Source organism: Dermochelys coriacea, chromosome 2 (assembly GCF_009764565.3).
Source record: "Dermochelys coriacea isolate rDerCor1 chromosome 2, rDerCor1.pri.v4, whole genome shotgun sequence".
NCBI lineage: Eukaryota > Metazoa > Chordata > Testudines > Dermochelyidae > Dermochelys > Dermochelys coriacea.
In genome coordinates, this window is record NC_050069.1 from 92,723,074 (window position 1) to 92,744,452 (window position 21,379).

General features: G+C 43.1%; 1 protein-coding gene across 1 annotated transcript; it reads left to right on the top strand.

Annotated features, from left to right (window-relative positions):
* Positions 1–999: 999 nt before the first annotated feature.
* Positions 1,000–15,229, top strand: CIDEA (cell death inducing DFFA like effector a). Its single transcript, XM_038393442.2, has 5 exons — positions 1,000–1,164; positions 6,310–6,466; positions 7,205–7,351; positions 10,710–10,891; positions 14,213–15,229. Exons 1-5 carry the CDS (start codon positions 1,127–1,129, stop codon positions 14,340–14,342), a joined length of 654 nt encoding a protein of 217 aa, XP_038249370.1. The 5' UTR covers positions 1,000–1,126; the 3' UTR covers positions 14,343–15,229.
* The last annotated feature ends 6,150 nt before the right edge of the window (positions 15,230–21,379 follow it).

Below are 21,379 nucleotides of genomic sequence, written 5' to 3' on the forward strand. Positions count from 1 at the left end.
AGGCAGATTTGCTTTTAGCTCTTGTAGAGGGCAACAGCTGCAATAACTGACTTGGGTCCTGATTCTACAATGTCTTGGAAGTTTTAATACTCAATTTACACCTGGGCGAACACTACCATTTTAATGTGCTATTCGTTTTATACCCACTTTGCACAGATGTTAATGACCACACCAGCTGCAGGGGAGTCATGCCATAGTAGTCACACCACTGCTCTACTTCTCAAGCTATGGCCATCTCAACCTATACCCACCAGAAAACCTCTATATTCCCATCAGAATGCATGTAAGCACAAATATACAAAGACAAACACGAACAAAATCAACAGAAAGTTTTCTATTTAAAAAGTAGTGAGGAAAAATTGTGCAAAACCAGAGCAGGGAAAATAAAGCGACAGTAAAGAGACCGGTTTCATAGTAGCAGCCGTGTTAGTCTGTATTCGCAAAAAGAAAAGGAGGACTTGTGGCACCTTAGAGACTAACACATTTATTTGAGCATAAGCTTTCGTGAGCTACAGCTCACTTCATCGAAAGCTTATGCTCAGATAAATTTGTTAGTCTCTAAGGTGCCACAAGTCCTCCTTTTCTTTTTAGTAAAGAGACCATCACACTAGCTACCAGGGAATCAAAAACGGTCATCAGTGATACATAGGCAGAGGGGGCCAAGCCCCATTTATTCATTAATTATTATGAAGATAAGAGGGATGCCTGGTGCCGCCTGCTGTGAGAAACAGCCTGTGTCATCTGCACTCTGGCAACAGCCAGGGGGCTGCAGCCTGCCAATAAATGGTTTTATTTGGTCCTTGCCCCTCCAGCCCACTCCACCCCACCCACTTCTTCCCCAGATCCCTCCCCCACCCCCATACTCACTCTCTGACCCTTCCCTCCACCTTAAACCTTCTCCTCAGCCCCTCCCCCCATTACCCCAGCCTCTGACCCCATCCCTCCCGCCCGGGCTCACGCAAACCCAGCACCTCTGCCCCCCGGCCGGGCGGGCGCTGGGAGTGGGCGTGGCTTCCCGGGAGCGGGCGGGGCTCGAGGGGCGGGGCCGGGCCCCGGCCCGGGATAAGTAGCGGCGGCGGCAGGCGCTTGGCGCGTTGCTGGTTGTTGGCGCGGCGCCCGGCTCGGCATGGAGAGCGCTCGGGACTACGCCGGCGCCCTGGTGCGGTGAGTGAGCGAGCGCGTATCCCGCGGGGCACGGCACGGCACGGCACGGCACCGGCCCGAGACGCAGCGGGGATCTGAGGCTGGGTCCAAACGCGGGAGAGGGGGCTTCCCGCCCATATGGTGCTGCCGGGGCTCAGCCCGCGGTGCCGCCGAGCAACCCGCTTCGCCCTGACCTAACCCCGGGGATCCCGCAGCCGGGGCTCTCTGGCTCGCTCGAAACCTTCCGCTAATAGCTGCTGCTGTTGAAAAGGCAACTCGCGGATGTTGCCGGGCTCCCTGGGAAGGACCCTCGCTCCCGCACCGTCTGGCGGAAAACAAAAGCTGCAGTGCCTTGTGGCGATGACTTTACCTGCTGAAAACCCCCGTGCCTCCGAACTGGGCATCTTGCTTCCTCTGAAACTCTCGTTTCAGAAGAGATGGTCGTGGCTTTTCAGTTTCCGTGCGAAAGGGACTCGCAGCATGGTTGCACGTTCGTTGCACTCAAAAGGGAAACTCTTCCTAGTGTCTCCTTTCATCCGCCTCTTTGTTAAAGAACAAAGAAATGGATGAAAGTCTCACCAGAGGTCAGACTATTTTTAGACGGTAGCCATGGCTCTCGGTCACAGCAGTGGTACAACAGTAGCTGTACCGTTTGCTCCGTTGCTTCAGGAGTAACTGTGTCACTGCTGTTAAATCTCAAATGTTTGAAAATTGAGACTGAAAGAAAACGAGAAGATGATCTTGTGATTGGTCTTGTGTTCTAAGGCATTTGAAGGTGAAACTCCCGCTGGCTTGATTATAAGCTTTGGCAGTCTGGCATTTTGATTCGGTTCTTAGTTTCCTAACACTTGACCATTGAGATCTTCTAAAAGATAGTAGCAAGTAAACAAGTTACTTTGCTTTAATTAAATACAGGAGACTAAATAAAATGTACAATGTTGCGGCAGTAAAGCTAGCAACTGGAACATCTGCTGCACCATAGTATATACTAAATGAGTGGTTTTCAATCCGGGGGTCACGACCCAGCATTGGGTTGAGGCATGTACGGCACTGGGGTTGCCTTGGCCTGGTCAGCACTGCCAACGGAGACATTAAACGTCCCATCAGCGGTGCTGGCCAGCTAAGGCAGGCTAATGCCTACCTTTTCCAACACCATGCTGCACCCTGGAAGTGGCCAGCTGCATGTCTGGCTTATAGGCAGGGGGGCCACGGAGCTCCACATGCTGCCCACACTCCAAGCACCAGCTCAGCACTCCAATTGACTGGTTCCCGGCCAATGGGAATGGGGGGAGGGTGGCGCCTCTGCCTAGAGCCAGACCTGCTGCTGGCCACTTCTGGGGCGCAGAGCAGTCTGCGGTGCACCCCAGCTGTGTCGCTGACCAGAAGCCGCTGGAGGCAAATCTCTGCCTGCCCCCCAAACCCAGAACCTCTTCCTGCAACCCAAATGCCTCATCCCTGGCCCCAGCCCAAAGCTTGTGGCCCCAGCACATAGCCCTGACCCCCTCCTGTACCCAAGCCCCTCCCACACCCTGAACCCCTCATTCCTGGCCCCACCTTGCAGCCCTCACCCTTGCAACCCAACCCTCTGCTCCAGCCCTGAGCCCCTCCCAAACCCCTCATCCCCAGCTCGGTTGGGTCGTGGGCATCAACAGTGTTCAACTGGGTCCCCAGGAAAAAAATTTAAAACCACTCTACTAAACTAGATGTCATGCCAAGAAAGTGTAAGGCTCATGAGTCAATCATTAAATTAAGGTCTGACTTAAGTCTTAAGTCAATGTTGCAACTATTCAGTATGTCTAAAAAGACCATTCTCACTATGGAGCAGTCTTAAATTTGTCTAGTTCCTGTCTTATCTTGCACATTCTAATGAATCTAAATTAGCTATTCCAGTCATTCTTTAAAGTTCTGTGAATGATAAAATTCTAAAACACGTAGTCTGGGGAAATGCTAATAGCACACATCCTCCCTGAAACACTAACTGCATCACTTTTAGCTGATTCACTCCCCTGACACTAAGGGTAGCCCTTTTAGTCAATTTACTCTAATCTAAAGGTCACAAACAGGCTATAGATTGGTGGTGTTGTGCAACTTGTGACTCCTGAGTATGACTGAAGGCTGTTGCACCATATCACTTAGACAACCATGCATGACACCCTGTACGTTGTCTGCAGACTGTCTCAAGCTTTGCAGCCAACAGTGTGCACAGAGTTCATTGTAAAGTACCACTCACTGAATTCATGGATCCTACATGTCTCCATTCTAAAAACAAGAGTTTGGAATACTATGTGTAAGTTCCTTGTTCAAAAATGAAGAACTTCTAATGTGGCTCTAACACCAAGTCAGGCACTTTACTAAAGATTGAGGATGGTTGTATACCTTTGTGAAAACTCTTCTATGCCCTGGAACTGGTATTACTGCCTAGACAGGGTAAAATACCTGTACGCTCTCTGCCTCCCTAAAACATACCCTTTGTAACTTAATAATAAAACAGTTGAGGGCCTGTTTACATTTAATAGCTTCATTAGCAAGTTAATTAGCATTTCTTGCTATTGTTGCACCATTTTTCTGTCTTGGCTTTCACTTTTTCTTTCCACAGTAGACTGTGGGGTACCAAGCCACCTGAGGATTCCCTTGTATCATGAATCCACTTGTCTGCTTCAAAGCTGCTTTCTAATTGCTACAGTATAAAGCAGCCAGACTAGGTTCCAAGGATCTGGATTAGTAAATCTAAGTCTCTGGCTGCAGTCGCTATGAACATGTAAGGGTTGGATCTGGTGTCCAAATAGGTAAAAAGGCAAGCAATCACTGATGCTCCTATCACTAAGAGAATCCTGTTTGCTCTACCACTTGGGAGCCCAGAGTTCTTCGCTACTTGAACAGGCAGAAACAGTTTCAGGTTAAATATTACGATGACAGTCTTGCTATAAATGGATGCAGGTATAGATGGAAACAGTGACTGATGGTAGTACTAGAGAGTACAAGAGAAATTCAATTCTGAACCCATTCACATCACCAAAAAGCCATTCTAATGACCATCTTGCATCTTAATGTGATCCTATGGCTTTGTTTGTGTTGGATTCAAAACTGGGCACTACATCTTGATACTACTGGAGGATTTGGGTGCCAAAATGGACAAATAGCAGCACAAGATGGCAAAATCATATAAGCTCAGCCCTTGAGCTGTTTAACCTGAACCCAAGCTCTTACTTGGCTCTGAATCCTAAATCTAAAAGCCCACATGCTTCCTTGTGCTGTCAATAACTCTTATTGCTACATCATGTTTGCCTTGGCCCTGTGCTTTTTTCTTATGCTTTGTCTTCTGCCTGAACAAATTCCCTTCTTGGCAAAATAAGACTTCAAGATCTAATTCAGCTTGGTGATTTAGAAAGTAAACTGCCACACTTAATATCCTCCAATCCCCACTGTTCCACCTGGGCTTGAGTCCTTCAGATTCTATCATAATCAAGTACTGTACTGGCAAAGTAACTTTTATATAAAAGTGATGTATGCTTCCTGTTGTCTGAAAAAGCTGCAGACAGCTCCCTACTATTGGGGCCTTAAGCTTGATGATGGGATATGAAACTTCTTAGTTGTATGCTACTGGTCCAAATCTAGTCCATATTGCTAGCATTCAAAAGGTAAAAATTGATCACTTGTGGGCAGTGCAACACATTTGTCACTATGCATAAGATCAAGAGCAAATACCTACATCACAGAAACTTAACTGTACTGTAATTCTTGGTAACTGGGCAGAAAAATGCCCATTCACCCCAGGGAAAACTTCAAATTAGGGTTGAAGTGCCTACTGGTATGGCAGGGAAACTTACAAGATTTCATTTTGCACTGTATCTGATCATTATCAGTAGTGCCTAGTACCTTGTGCTGAATTTGCTCTTCAGAGGGAAAAACAATCCAGAAAGCAATGGCTTAAACTCCATATGGATAAAAATTAATCAAAAGAATACTTATTGAATTAAGTGAATCTCAGACTAAGAATATGTTGCTGATTATGAAGAACAAAGCCAATAGACAGTAAAGGAGATGTCTGGCCAGAATTAAACCTGTGACAGGCACCTATCGGGAACTAGAACCAAAACATAACTTGATAGTCAAAACTAGCAATCTCTGACTTTCAGACCAACAAACTTAATCCATGCATCCTCAGCTGAATTAAATGGGCTGACGGAAGATCTTATCATACTCACTATACAAAATCTAATTTCAGCCAAATTTCATTAAATTGAACATGACTATTCAAAATAGTAATTCCAATGACTAAGCTACCTGAAGCATCTAACTTGCTGCATCACGGCAGACTTTCAAATCTTGACAAAGCCAATGCTGCAAAGAAGTAATGGCTCATCTTAAAACAGCTACTGCTAGCTAGCTTGCCACTTGCAACAGGCACGTAAACTCCAGTGCTTTGACATAATGGAATTTATCCAGGTGAATCCCTGCCTCATAGCAGATGGATGCAGGGGTACTGTTGATGGGACCCACAGCCGTGTATGGTGTTACAATTTACTAGAATAAAACTGGCTTTTCTAATAAAGAACTTCCTTTCATACAGCTATTGGGAGGCATTCAAATGCATCAGCCAAACGAAAGATCAGTTTCATTATCTGTAAGATAAACAGTGGTGCTGAAGTAAACTAAGTTGGAAAGGTAGCTGCTCTAAGCAAGGAGACCCTCAGGGATGTGCCATCCGCTTCCAGGAGCAGTGCAGAGCCGGGGCAGGTAGGAGCCTGCCTTTGCCCTGCTGGACTTTTAGTGTGCAGGGAGGGGGAGGAGTTAATCAGTGGGGCCTGCAGACCCCTGGGTTCACTTGTGGATCCCCAGGGGTCCACAGACCCCAGTTTGAGAAATGCTGCAATATCCTATTAAAGAAGGTCAAAGTTGTTGTAAGCAGGACTGTGACCAGTGGTGACCTGGCCAGTTTGGTCCCAAACATCTGTACAGTTCTAAACTGAAAACCATTATCTTGCCAGGAAGAAAGCAAATACTCTAGTTTTATTGAAACAACTTTGGTCCCTGAACTTCCTAAATAAACTAGTCTGGTCTCAACTGGCCTGTGAGAACTACATATGAGTATTATATAGTGAATGTATACATCACAATGACTAATCTCAATGTTTTGTTTTAATTAAAATGAAACTGTTTTTTTAGATCTCTGGTGTCCATGGGAACATCTGTGGGGTCAGTGACGCGACAGACCCTGTTCCCTCCTCTCTTACCTGCAGCCCGACCCTTCCGTGTATCAAATCATGACCGCAGCAGTCGGAAAGGAGTTGTTGCAAGCAGCCTGCAGGAGTTTATTAGCAAGGTATATCAAACACTTAGTTGAGACTTAAAACTACTTGTCAGTAAGAACATAATACCTAGGCTGCCTTGTCTCAACTCTGTATGAGAGCAAAACTTACTTTATGACTGAACTGTAGGCTTATTTCAGAATTCAGAGCCTCAAAAATCTGGTGAATTGGAGTCCAAGATAAATACCATGGCTTTTTAGAGATGTATGTGGGATATTTAGTGTCAAATTCAGGATGACACTTCATTGAAACATAGTGTAGTCCTTCAACAGAAGGAGATCATGGAAATACTGTCTCAACTTAAATGATGGAGTCTTGCTCTGAAAGATTCAACTAGACTGCTTATGGAGCTATACTTAATGATGTGTAGTTGGATTCCTCCTTTTTTTAAAAAATTAACCCTTTGCATTTAAATACATTATCAAAACCTGTTTGCATTACCATGAGATCCAGATACTCTGGAAGTTCTGTGCATTTTCACAGCAACTTGATTAGGGAGTGAGGGTAGAAAAGTAACTACTTTTCAGAGTACAGGACCATGTGTACAATACAGATGCCACAACTCTTCCTTGGTATGGAAGTTGGAACTGATCTTTATAGGTAAAACAGAAGCAAATCAGTACCTTCATTTGGTGTTAGAACTACTCCGCAAATGAGTAGTTGTCTAAGATTTAATGACAGAAGGAATGAACTTAAGAAAGCAGATGCATTCTGAATTAGATCCATCTACTATTTTTTTTTTTTTATTGTAGGCCCTAGATGCCTTGCTGATTACGGCTGGACTGATTACTCTAGTTTTGGAGGAAGATGGCACAGTTGTGGATACTGAAGAGTTCTTTCAATCCCTGGGAGATAATACACACTTCCTTCTCCTAGAAAAAGGACAGAAGTGGACACAAGTAAAGTGTTAAGAGCTTTTTTGTAACTTTTACAGATCACCTTTGCCTTAAGGAGAATTGTGGCAGTGGGGCAAGGGGTGGGAATTGTGGAGGAATGGGAGGAAAATTGCCTTCAAAGAAGGCTGGGGTATCAAAACTTGCTTACTATGCTAATAATCCATAGTCTTTCCAGAGGATGAGAAGTAGGCTTCTTCTGACCCTCAGCTGAAGAGTCAGAAAACCTCTTACAAAAACCTAGCATAAATTGGAATTAAACATGTAACAGGCATCTCCAAGAACCAAAACAAAAATCCCTTTTTTGCTCAAGTATCTCCTATATTGTAGAAATATGACTAGTCCTCCTTGACTAGAGAGAAACTAAACACCAATATTTTTTACATCAAGCAAAACAGTTTGTTTGTTTATAAAAATCATGACTTTTCCTCTAGGCAGTTTACCTTAAAGTAAAAGCCAAGGCCTGATTACAGCATAATCTGAAATAAAGTGTAAAACTCCATATTCTGAGCACATTAGATACTCAGTAGAGGTAACTAACTTTGAAATATTTCTGCATTATTCCACTTGCAGAATCTTAGGAAAGGACTAAAGTGTGCCATCAAAACATAATTATGAAATAGAAAAACAGAAGTCTAGACTTTTTTTTTTTCTTGGCATAAGAGCATTTAGGATGAATGTGCCTGGTTCATCTAGTGGTTTTGGGATTTTTTGGGACACTCCTTCCCTTGGGCTACAAATTGGGGACCTTCAGTCACATGTGGGAATCATTCTCATCTCCATAATGCAAATAAGAGATAAGGGCCATTAGAGAAATGACCTAAAGGACAACTGTCTCCCAAAAAAAACAAATTGCTTGTGCTTGTCAAGTGACAAAGGCTAGCAGTACCACTGTCTCCTCTGACTGCCCATGGATGACGAGCCTTAAATTGTCACTTCTCTCTTAGACTAGGACCTAGGTTGCAGGCTCCTGTGTACGCATGACAGACACAGCTTCCATGGAGCAGAACTGCAGGGACTAGGCAGTAGTCCCCAGTGACCAGACAGCCTCTTCAAACAATGTCCTGTTCTTAACAGAGGGAACATGACATAGCATAAAACAGGTTTTGAAATTGCCTATGCAGTCTTATCTACCTAGAGCTTAACATCCTCTTGATGTTAGCCAGGTAGACCTAAAGTTTTCAAATTTCCTTTGCCCAATTCTCCTTTCTCTCAAAAGTGGGACTTACTGTTTAGTGTCCCTTTGATCTTAGGCTTCATCTCTGGCAGATGCTCCCTTAACTAATAGCCCAGACATTGTTTTCTTAATGTTCCTAGAAGTGTTCTCCTCAGAAGTATCCTGTCTGCAATTACTGTAGTGGTTCCTGCTTCATTCCTTCCACAATACCCCTTTTGACCTGGGTCCATAGTCAAACTACCCTTGTAGCAATTGAACAAGCATAATGTGCATAAATTAATAGAGAAGCCTCACATCTCTAGGAAAGAAGTTTATGAATTGGAGAGTCCAGAGAAGAGCAATAAAAATAAGTTTTGGTTTTTTTTTTAAAGAAAACCTGACCTATGAGGAAAGGCTTAAAAACTGGATATATTTAGTTTAGGGCTGGAGGGGGAGACCAAGGAGAAACCTGTTAAGTCTTCAAATATGTTAAGGGCTCTTTATAAAGAGGATGGGGATCAATATTTTCTATGTCTAGGCTCACTACTTCTTGTCCTACCTTCAATAATCAGCAGCAGGGGAAATCTAAGTTCCTTAGAAAGGGTTTCCTAACATCTATAAGGGTAATTAAGCTCTGGAATAGGTTTCCAAGGAAAGTTGTGGAACCCTCATCCCTGGAGGTTTTTATGGAGAGGTTGGACAAACCCCTGTCAGGAATGGTCTGGTTTACTGACCTGCCTCCAGCACAGCAAGTTGGACTTGAGTTAAAGGTCGCTTCTAGCCCTATATTTCTAGGCTTCAGACTCCAGTGATCTATGTATAGTTGCAAAATAACTCAAATGAGGAACCTGGCTTAGTCGTATGTCATCTGTCAGCATCCTCGCCTTAAAGTTACAAAGGGCATGGGAACTAGGTAATGAGCATGCTGCAAGAGTATTTTTAAAACATTAGTTTCAAGTGTTTAAAATTCATCCTTGTGAAAGGGAGCCAAACCCTAAGCATTTACTATGGACTGTCAAAGCAAAAGCAAATGCAGATCAGTCTAGTGTAAACATTAGTGAGGCCAATACCCTAGTAATTTGTATCGTAGCCTTTTCTGTACACTAATTACAAGATAAAATTGCAAAACTGCTCCAAGCAATCTTTGTTTGTTAAAAATAGTGATAAGTGACGTAAGCATTCCAAAAGCACTAATTAGAGTAAAATATCTCATTGAGTGAGATACAGGATATATCCACTAGATGTCCCCTTACAGCACTAGACTGCTGCAAACACTTCTCAGTGACAATATCTTAAAGGGGGGCAGGGAGAAAGCATGAGCAGCTTTTCACTGTCACTTGGTAGACAACCTAGGAGGAGGTCAGGATTTAGCAGTTGAAGGTGTTTGCTTTCTAACAACTATCCTTGTTCTCCCTCTAAGTTTGCTTAAATACAGCTTAGTGCTGTTCTGTGTCTATTCTAAGTACCATCATAGTGGTTCCTTCTAGTGATTTATTAACTACTTGGGGATTACTTCAAATCCTAGTCATAAAGACTGGGTCCACAAATCGCCAACCACCGGATTCCCAGGTGCTCTTCCAAGGCCTGTCACCATGCAGCTGGGAAACTCCCTTTTAAGGTAAACACTGGGCATATGGACTCCTGATTACTTTAAAATATTAGTCTGTTTGCTCAGCAGTCCATGTAAAGCAATTTCTTCTCAGTTACTGGTTGTTCATGTCAAAACTGTTGTCATTGTGCCAATATAGCTGGCTTTCTAAATAACTTTAACTTGTCACTAGTGTTGTAATCCTGATGGAATTTGGACCTGATAGTTCAAGGATTCTCAGGTCATCTTGGGACAAGTCTGACTAAAGAAAAGTAACATTTCACATACGCAAAAATGACACTTGAAGGGAGTATCCATTAATGTTTTTTGCATTTGTTAATACATTTTTGCATATGTGAAATAATATATGGAGGATTAGTTACTTTAGAGTCCTCTCACAGGCCTGATCAGGCCTTAAATGAAGTCATGATGAAAGCTGCAAGTTTGTGACAAATTCCTTGTAAACACTACATGGATTCATGTCCCTCACCAATAATGTAGATTGGAATAATCTTTATTGCTAAAGAATAGCTGCATTATCTAGAATAATTAAGGTGGTAATCACTATGCTATCGCCTCTACTGGATATAGTACAAAACTAATTGTCTCTTTAAAATCAGGGAGAAAATTGTATCACCACTGTACAGCAGACTAAGAAAATGGGGGTAGCCAACATTACTCTGGACTTGTACAAGCTGAATCCAAAGGATTTTATTGGATGTCTAAACATTAGAGCTACTTTCTATGAAATCTACTCTGTGTCATATGACATCAAATGTATGGGAGCAAAGACTGTGCTGCGGTAAGTGTGCATTCCTATTAGTCAGTTGGGGGAATATAAACCGAAATAGGTCTCAAAGGAGCATGAATGTTAAATGATCCCACAATGAAGATGCTAATTGGTTACCCATGTCCACATTAACTGGTAGAGGCAAAGGCATTTTTATACAGTTTCCTGCCCGACACAGTTCTCTGCAGTAGCCATTCTTAGATCCTTTTTTTTTAAATGTAACTTTTCTTGCTGTAGCTAAAAGCTAAGGTTCTGTGGCAGAAATTTAAAATAGAACCTTACCACAAGAGTCAGATATAACACTTCCATTTGTAATAAGCAAAACCAGTCCATGTACAGTAACTGGTGGTTGAAGGCTGACTGGTTGGGAAGGATGCCAAGTTCCTTTCATTGAAACCAAAACTACTTCAGGGTAGTGAAATGAAGGACTGAATAACTGTAACCTTTAGGCTTTTCCCACATTCTGCATAACAGGATCAATTTCAGACATAGGCCTAAACAAGACACTGGCCTAAAATTGGCATAGACTGATAGTCTGTCCCTTAATGTCTGGATTCTCAGTCTTGGATTTAAATGAGGGTCCAGTTATGCCATGTATTAGACCCCTGCCTAGCACTGACTTCAATGGGTCTGGATGGGTAACTGAATGCAGAACTTGGTTTAACAGAAATAAACACTGTCCCCTCATGACAAGTGGGGACTAATGTCTTGTGCCAATCTTTAATTCAATTATCAGTTATGGGTTTGGACTCTAACAATGGAACTTGCATTGTAAGAGAATTTTAAGTGACAGTTCCTCCAAACTCTTGCCAGCATGCTGCAGCTGCTGAGAGAAGCTGATACAGGAAGTGCAAAAAGCAGCAGGCAAACAGCTGAGGTATCTGGAGTTCTGCTACAAGCATAGCTATATTATAAGACAGTTTGAGGGCAAGTACAAGTCCTCCTGCAAAGGGCTAGATGGAGGGAAGATAAGAGCCTATCCCAAGAGGCTGCAAGCTGAAGACAAACTCTGCACTGGGGTCTCAGATAGTCCCTTTAAAAAAATGTGTTCTATTGATTCTGAAGCTTCATACACTGAATCCTCCCAAATGTTCACTTGGCAGGCAGGGAGCCCCTCACGTGCCATCAAACTTGATGAATTTTCTGGGTTTTTTTATTTTCTTATCAAAGAAAGGATCAAATGTCCAGACCAACAAATAACAATCTCCTCCACAGCTAAAAATGCCACTTGCACCCACAGCCAGTTGTCTCACACATAGCAGCTGTTGTAAGACACAGCTGCATGGAGGCCTAAGAAGGCTGCACCTGGTTCTATAAAGTCACTTGGCCAGCCCCAGCAGACTAATTGAAAAGAACGTACTGAAGCTATATATCAAATAGGTGCCTTCCATATCATGAAAAAGGAGTTGTATTTAAAGCACTGCCAAGTCCCTGTGAGATCTTTATTCAGCTTCTGTAGAGTGAATTGCTGACTGCAAAAAAATCTAAATCCTCTTCCTGTTGAGAGGACAATGAACTTCCCATAGGCAATGGGGGAAAGAGTGTAGGAGAAGAGGATCTACCTCCTGCATTAAACAGGAATCCTAGAAGTGAGCAGTACTAGTAGAGCACGCTTGCATTTGTCTTTCGTCAGCCTAGCTTTCCCATCCCTGAGTAAAGAAGTGAGGCTTTACTTCAAGGAAGGGAGGAACTAGGCCAACATGTATCTTCTAAGGAATTGTTGGTGGGGAGGGGAAAGGATCTCATTCATAGAGCAGTGGTAGTTTCAGACTAGCCCTCTGATTATTCCTGTACTCTGTTCATTTCCCCTTGTTCTCTACTTCCTAGTATATTTAGTTGTAGCTGTGAGTTTGGGTAACTTCCAGGTATTTGAGTCTAGAAGATTCATTTGGCTTTAGAGGAAGAAGCGGGATTATGAATATACAAAGCTGGTACAGAAAGCTGAACTCAGTGTAGTTCCTGGTCTAGATGGCCAGGTTTTCTCATTCTTAGAAAATGTCACTCTAAGGAATGGCTGGAGGCTGATGTACCAAGCGTATCACAAAGTGTTCAGCTTTATCCTCTCTACTCCTGGAACTTGCACTAGAACCTGTGGGTCTTGATAAAACCTTAGTGCTCATATCGCCTTAGTTTTATGGGTCTTGTATTGGGTCTTAGAGCCTGCCTAAAGCTGCATGTTTCAAGCCAGTAAGTCACTCTAGAATGTAAGCAGTAATAAGCAATACTCCATAAACTGGGAGGACAAAGCTTTAAGATTCTCAGCTCCATTAGTATTACATATGCAAGTTCACTGCAGCCAAACAACCCAATGTGAGTGCTCAAGTACAAGACCTAGTCAATACTTTAATAGACATGTCAGTGGTAGTTCTGTAGCTGGCATTCCTCCTTCCCACCTTGTACTATATTAATAGGTAAATGATTAATGCTGCAGGGCTCAAATTGACTTCCTGATTTCTTGAAGTCATTAATGGAAACATGGCAATCCTAGTAAGAGTATTTGGAATGTTCTGCTGAAAACAAGTAACTGCTTTGTCTGCATAACTTAAGTTTCTCTTGCAGGCCCTAACTCTGCTACATGCAAACCACTTCCTTCCCACTCAGTGGGAATTGTTTGTGTTGGGGTGGGCAAACTTTTTGGCCTGAGGTCTGCATTGGGTTTTAGAAATTGTATGGAGGGCCCATTAGGAGAGGCTGTGCCTCCCCAAACAGCCAGGCATGGCTCAGTCCCTGCCCCTATCCAGTCTCCCCTGCTTCTTGCCCCCTGGGACTCCTGCCCCATCCAATCCACCTGTTCCCTGAGGGGGGGGCAGTACCCCTTCCCCATCCAACCCCCCTGCCCTCTGACCTTCCCCAAACTCCCTTACCCTCTTTCCAACCCCTCCCTGCCCACTTGCTGCACTGCCTGGAGCACCAGTGGCTGGTGGCACTACAGTCACACTGCCAGGCTGGAGCCAGTCATGCACTGTGCAGCACAGAACACCAGGTCAGGCCACAGCTCTGCAGCTGTGCTGCCCCAGGAGCTCACCACCCAGAGCATTACACCAGCAGCGCAGTGAGCTGAGGCTACAGGGGAGGGGGAACAGCAGGGAAGTGGCTCGGGGCTGGGCAGGAGGGTCCCATGGGCTGCTTGCCCACCTCTGTTCTATGTAGTGGCTGCAGAATCAGGCCCTGGAGTAATGTTGCTGTATGTTGCCAAACAATGGCTAGAAATGGATGGAATGTGAGGATTCTTCTAAATGTGACTCAGCTTGAAAGAGCCCTATGTGTCCTGAAACATGATACATCATTCTAAGACTTTCTTTTAGAAATGACACTCTAACTTTTCTCTTCTAGGAGAATGCTTCGACTTATGTCCCATGTGGCACAAATAACTGGGCAGTTTCTTCTCTACACTGGAACTTATGTGTTGCAGCTGATGGGTGAATATGAGGAAGATGGCATATGTACAAACTCAAAGCACTAACAAGCAGTCTCACTTCTAATATCAGTTGCACCTTTTCACACCAAACATTCTCCTGTACAATTCTAAAGATGGCTTCATGGTCTTGAATTTAAGTAGATAAGAGGTTCACTTTAATGGATAAACATGAATCTAACCTTTTGTCCTTTGGCACACTTGCAGATCTTGTACTTGGAAGATAATGATGTGACAATTGTAAATATGATCGGAGTCTTTAGTCTTTTTAATGCAGTGAATGGAAAGAGGTCTGGGGATTGGACAGAAGTTCCTTCCCCACTACACAGATATCCAAAATGAAAAAAGGTATGCATGGAATCTTTGTGTACCAAGTGGTAGATTTCCCCTGCATGGATCAAGACTTAATTGTCTTGTGAATAAACAACCATGTTGCACCTTCTGAATGAATTCTGTGGCTTTTAAGTTTCTTTTACGTCCTCAGTACTGTTCATATTAGAGTTCACCCCCTTGATTCAATTCAACTGGGAATTTGAGTATCTGTTTCACTCTGTATCAATGTAAATAAATAACTTCATTTTTTTTTCAGTACCATAAGATCTGGTGCAGTGAGCTCTTTAAACTAACTTAGTTTAATTAGACAGGTAGTGGAAATAGAGCTGCCCTTACCTTTTTTTTTTAAGTCTGGCATGCAAATTTTTGCATTACTGTGCTAATATGTATAACCATTACCCTGTAAGCTTACTGAAACTATACCAATGCAAGTACAGCCCTATAGGTTGATGCACTAACTGTAGTGGCTTCTAAACTGTGAGTTAAAGCAGCACAAACTGTGTAGATTTACATCTTGAGGATCACTTGCCTAACTTGCATTTCTCAACTCAGTATTTACAATTTCCAGTCCTGCATTGAATAAACTGGCTTAGTGTCATGCCTAGAAAACTTACAAGCTTCCTTTCTTAAAAAAAAAAAAAAGATTCATAAGCCTTACTGAAACTGCAGTTTGTCCCATCTGTTAAGGCACATTTAAAATTACTAACTTATATTTAGGAGAATATTTCTTGAGATCACTGGACTTGCAGAACATCCACTCTAAATACAGCTAGAAGCTATACCTGCACTAGCATCTTCAGTAACAGTTATATATAGAATTACCTTATGAAGCAACAAACTAGCCCTTAAAGCTATTGGATTCCTTAAATTGGAATCATCCATAATAGCAAACTGTTAAAAGACCAATTCTAGAAGATGTACCTCTAGCAGTTGTCACTGCTAATGGCCTCTTCAAGAGCTGCTACATGTTCCAATATTCAATCTCTAAGGATGCACGCCAGCCACCATACAAGCATGCACAGCTACAGGGAAAGAATCAGTCCCATGAGATCCAGTAACTAATTACTAGCTGGCATGCCATGTTAAATGCTATGTTGGTATTAATGGTCTGAGTAAGACCTTCACACTCTGCAGTTCCTAACTCAATAGGTTTACCCTTACAATTTTGCATCAATTCAGGCTTGTGTTCATGGTCTCTCTAGTAGCTATGGTACTATGACATTCTGTGAATTTGTTATAGGTCATTCCCCATGTTCAGATGCTACCCTTCTGTAGATGCAGGGAAAACTGATAGGTTCCATATTTCTGTGTAGGGGGGAGGTCAATCTTCCAAATTACAGCCACGCTAAATATTGCCCTCTGGTAACAGGTATAGCTTTCCTTTGGGGGCCCAACAATCAAGGAAGGGTAATGACAATATTGTCCAATTAAAGACTGTATAGAAAGGTGGTATGCTGCTTTGATCAGTATGGATAAAACTAGTCAGAGTGAAAGCATTCCACTCTGGGTAAGCACAGATGTGAAGCTAGTTTTACTACCACATTAGTTTAAGAATTTAAAGTATAGTCAATCTAGGTTCATTCCTAATCCTACGTAAGGTGTACTTGTTACACTCAAGGAGCTGGATGTTGTGGTACTTGTCAAAGTTATCAAACACATTAGCTGTTCCTCTTGCCTGCATTGCAGTGGCCCTTCTGTCTGCTGTGGGTTTGCGTTACTTGATTTAGGTTGTCTACGGTGGAGTAAAACACCCACAGCTGGTCCATGTCAGATGACTCCAGCTATAAGGCTATAAATGTTCACTTACACTGAAATTTTATAACTGTGCAGCCTGAGCCCTGCAAGTGGAGTTCAGCTGTGGGTGTTTTAATCAATTCTTGACATACCTCCAGTCATGCTGTCTAGTTAAAGGCATTTTCACATAAGTACTCAAGCCTTTAGACTCAGCTCCTGCTCATATTCTGTAGGCAAAACAAGGAGGCTCCTTAGGAATTAGAATTAAAATAGTGTTGCCTTCCTGCTGTGATCCAGTATTTATCATACCTTGTTCCACTCTATCCTAAGATCATGACATGCATGTAGTTAAAATTCTATTGCAGGAAAAGACTTTTTCACTCTGCCTGGAGGCAATAGCGTGCCAGGGCTGCAAGAGCAAGTACCCTCTGTCACCTTGAATGCATACCAGAGAAGAGGTTGAAAACTTTCTTCTGAGGTGAGGGTGGCTACAACAAACCAATAGAGACAATGGGACTTAAGTCCAAGGGCTGTGGACCTTTTACTACAGAGTGTGGAAGGAGGGCACTGAGGATGGGGTGGAGATAGGAATAAGGGTGTGGCAGTAGACATGAACACATCTGAGGTGGAAGCCAAACTCAAACAGCTTAATGATACCAAATCGGGAGGTCCAGATAATCTCCATCTAAGAATATTAAAGGAACTGGCACATGACATTGGAAGCCCAATAAAAAGGATTGGTAAAGAATCCATAAATTTTAGGGGTCATACCCTATTACTGGAATTGCAAATATAGTACCTAGATTTAAGAAAGGAGCGAAAAAGTGAGCTAGGAAATCTAGACCTATTAGTTTGACCTAAATTGTATGTAAAGTCTTGAAATAAATTTTGAAAGAGAGGGCAGTTAAGGATGTAGAGATAAAAGGTAATTGGGATAAAATACAACATGGTAAATTTGTGCCAGACCATGCTGCTCTCTTTGAGAAAATAACTCATTTTCTAGACAGAGGAAATGCAATAGATCTAATCTACCTGGATTAAAGTAAAGCATTTGTTACAGTTCCATGTGGGAAATTATTAATTAAATTAGAGAAGATGGGGATTAATGAATTGAAAGGTGAGCAAAGAACTGGTTAAACAGTAGACTACAAGCAGTCATGCTGCAAGATGAACTGTCAGGCTAGAGGGAAGTTACTAGTGGAGTTCCTCAAGGAATGATCTTAGGCCCAGTCTTATTTAACATTTTCATTACTGACCTTGGTGCACAAAGTGTGATGCTGGCAGACCAGGTGCCAGCTTATGCCAAGGTCCCTAGGCCCCAAATGAACACTGCCGCATGCATAGCTGGAAACCAGTCTGGCTCACCTGGCTGTTAGTATTATTAAAGTAGGTGTAAGATTTATAAAAATGACTTTATGAAATGCTTATAGGATGCTGAATATATTAATTTCACTTAACAGCTATACCTCATGTTACAAGGTCATATTGAGTATTTGCATTGTAAACTTCTGTAACTTCAAACAAAGAAGCATTAATGAATGTAAAGCTGTTGCTCCTAAGCTTTCCCTTGAAGGCGCGGAAACACACATACACCCTTTATTTGTAATCTGTATTTGCACCTAGCTGCCCCTGAAACTGTGGTCGGGAGTCAGGGCCAGAGTGGGGCTGGGTAGCACTCCATCTCTGGGGGGAGTGCTCCTCCATGCTCCTTGGGGGAGTGTATCTCACAGTTCAGGGGCCACTGATGTAAAGGTTGGCTTCCTGTAGAAGGTGTTAGGTCCTGCACACAAGAAAACCCATTGAAACCAAATGAGCTGTTATGAAACATCAAAGGATAAAGACTTTGTTGGCTGATCTACACGAAGAGATGTGCACATGGATTCATCCCATCATCTTGAACTTTGGGAGAAGGCAATAAAAATCCCTGACAAGAGGAACTCTCTCTCTGCTGCTTGAATTCTGAGGGGGGAAGATTTCTAAGCAAGAGTACCCCCTGTGGATTAGTCCTAAAGGACATATAAAGAAGCTGCTGTAATATGCAAGCTATTACCCTTTTGGAACATAAGACTGTAACTCATTTATCTGCTTTAACCTTCTAAATAACTCTCATTTCTTTACTTAGTTAATAAATCTTTAGTTGGTTTATTATAGGCTGGGCTACAAGCGTTGTCTTTGGGGTAGGAGTTAAGGTACAGTTGACCTGGGGTAAGCGACTAGTCCTTTAAGACCGGGAGTAATTTGAACATAGTTGTGATGTTTTGGAGTAAGGGACCATCTATCACAAAGCCAAGCTTGTGGCAAGATAAACTGGAGTGGCCAGGGGGACCATCTGTGACTGCATGGTTAGGCTGTTCTAGTACCTGAGGGGTTCAAACTTGATACTTGGTTGGTGAAATCTAAGCATAAAACTCTCGGTTAATTTGGGGTTTTTACCCTGCTTCTTCAGTCTACCCTGAGGTTGGTACTCACACTCTGAGCCACTCAAGACAACTTGAGAGTGATTTAATAAAATCTGCAGATAACACACAGTTGGGAGGTATTGCCAAATGGAGGAGGACCAGAATATTATACAAGAAGATTTGGATGACTTTGAAAACTAGAGTAATAGAAATGAGATGAACTTTAATAGTGCAAAGTCATGTACTTAGGGCCTAATAAGAAGAATTTTTGCTATAAGCTGAGGATGCATCAGTTGGAAGCAATGGAAGAGGAACAAGACCTGGCTGTATAAGTCAATCACAGGATGATTATGAGCCACAAAGGTGCTGTGGCTGTGAAAAATGCAAGCCTAGGATGCATCAGGTGAGGTATTTCCAAGAGGGACAAGGAAGTGTTATTACCATTATACAAGGTGCTGGTGAGATCTCATCTGGAATATTGTGTGCAAGTCTGATCTCCCATGTTTAAGAAAGATGAATGCAAACTGGAACAAGTACAGAGAAGGGTGAGTATGATGATCAGAGGAATGGAGAACCTGCCTTACAGGAGAAGACTTAAGGAGCTTGGCTTGTTTCGCCTAACAAAAGGAAGGCTGGCTGGCCTATAAATACATTAGAGGGCTAAACACCAGGGAGGGAGAATACTTATTTAAGTTAAGGGCCAATGTTGACACAAGAACAAATGGATATAAACTGGCCATTGATACATTTTAGGTTTGAAATTAGATGAAGGTTTCAAAGCATCTGAGGAGTGAAGTTCTGGAGCCATCTTCCGAGGGGACTAATGAAGGCCAAAAATGTAACTTGTTTCAAGACTTAGTTTGATACGTTTATGGAAGGGATAGTATGATGAGATTACCTACAATGGCATATTGCCCATCTGCAACTGCTATTGGCAAATACTTTCAACAGCTGAAGATGAGACACTAGATGGGGAGGGCTCTGTTAGTACAGAGAATTCTGTCCTAGGTGTCTAGCTGATAAGTCTTGCCTACATGCTCAAGGTCTAACTGTTAGCCATATTTGGGGTTCCCCTCCTCTGCAGCATGAGGTGCAGGTCACTTGCTGGTTTGAACTAGAGTACATGGTGACTTCCTATAACTTGAAGTGTTTACATCAAAATTTGAGGGCTTCCATAACTCAGCAAGAATCATAGAATATCAGAGTTGGAAGGGACTTCAGGAGGTCATCTAGTTCTCAGGACCAATCCCCAACTAAATCATCCCAGCCAGGGCTTTGTCAAGCCTGACCTTAAAAACCTCCAAGGAAGGAGATTCCATCACCTCCCTAGGTAATGCATTCCAGTGCTTCACCACACTTCACCACCCTCCTTTCCTAATATCCAACCTAAACCTCCCCCACTGCAACTTGAGACCATTACTCCTTGCTCTGTCATCTGCTACCACTGAGACCAGTCTAGATCCATCCTCTTTGGAACCTCCTTTCAGGTAGTTGAAAGCACCTATCAAATCCCCCCTCATTCTTCTCTTCTGCAGACTAAACAATCCCAGTTCTCTCAGCCTCTCATAACTGTTCCAGTCCCCTAATCATTTTTGTTGCCCTCCGGTGGATGTTTTCTAATTTTTCCACATCCTTCTTGTAGCGTGAGGCCAAAAACTGGACACAGTACTCCAGATGAGGCCTCACCAATGTCGAATAGAGGGGAACAATCACATCCCCCAATCTGCTGGCAGTGCCCCTACTTATACAGTCCAAAATGCCATTACCCTTCTTGGAGAAAAGGGCACACTGTTGACTCATCCAGCTTCTCATCCACTATAACCCCTAGGTCTTGTAAGAGGTTATGAGCTTATTACAGGAGTGGGTAGGTGAGGTTCTGTGGCCTCCAATGTGCAGAAAGTCGGACTAGAAGATCATGATGGTCCCTTCTTGCCTTAAAGTCTATGAATCTATGATAGAGTATATTTTAAACACTTGTACATTTTTGATATCTTGTGTGATACAGCATGGCCAGAGGGCAGCAGGAGAGTGTTAGAAGGGAGCCTTATTCCCTGTAGAGAGAAGAAAGTTTGCTATAGATTAATTAAAGCACCTGAAGCCAATTAGAGCACCTGAAGCCAGTCACCTGATAACCCCCCCCCCCGCTTCAATCAGAGAAGGGAAGGAGTTGAAGCAGAGTGGATTGGTGTTGGAGTAGAGAGCAGTTTGGAGGAGTTGAAGTGGAGTGGATTGGTGTTGGAGCAGAGAGCAGTTTAGAGGGAGAGTTTGGAGAAGTGCTGTAGTGGGCTAAGAAGACCAAGACTCTAGGTAAAGGGACACCTGGTTTGTGCAGAGGGAGGGCAGGAAGCCCCATGAGCTGAAGGGTAGGAGAGGGAAGTAGTTCAGGGGAAGGAACCGCTAGTTCAAGGGGTTTACCGTTATCCCTAGGGCCCCTGGACTGGGACCCGGAGTAGAAGGTGTGCCTGGGTCCCTCTCTCTCCACTCCTGTCCTCTAGGATGCTAGTGGGGCAATTAATACCCCAGTTCAGGGGCAAGAAACGGTGCCCTGAACCCTTCCCAAGAAGAGAAAGCACGAGACCCATCGAAGTAGTGCCGGCAATTTGCCACACGGGTTGTTAG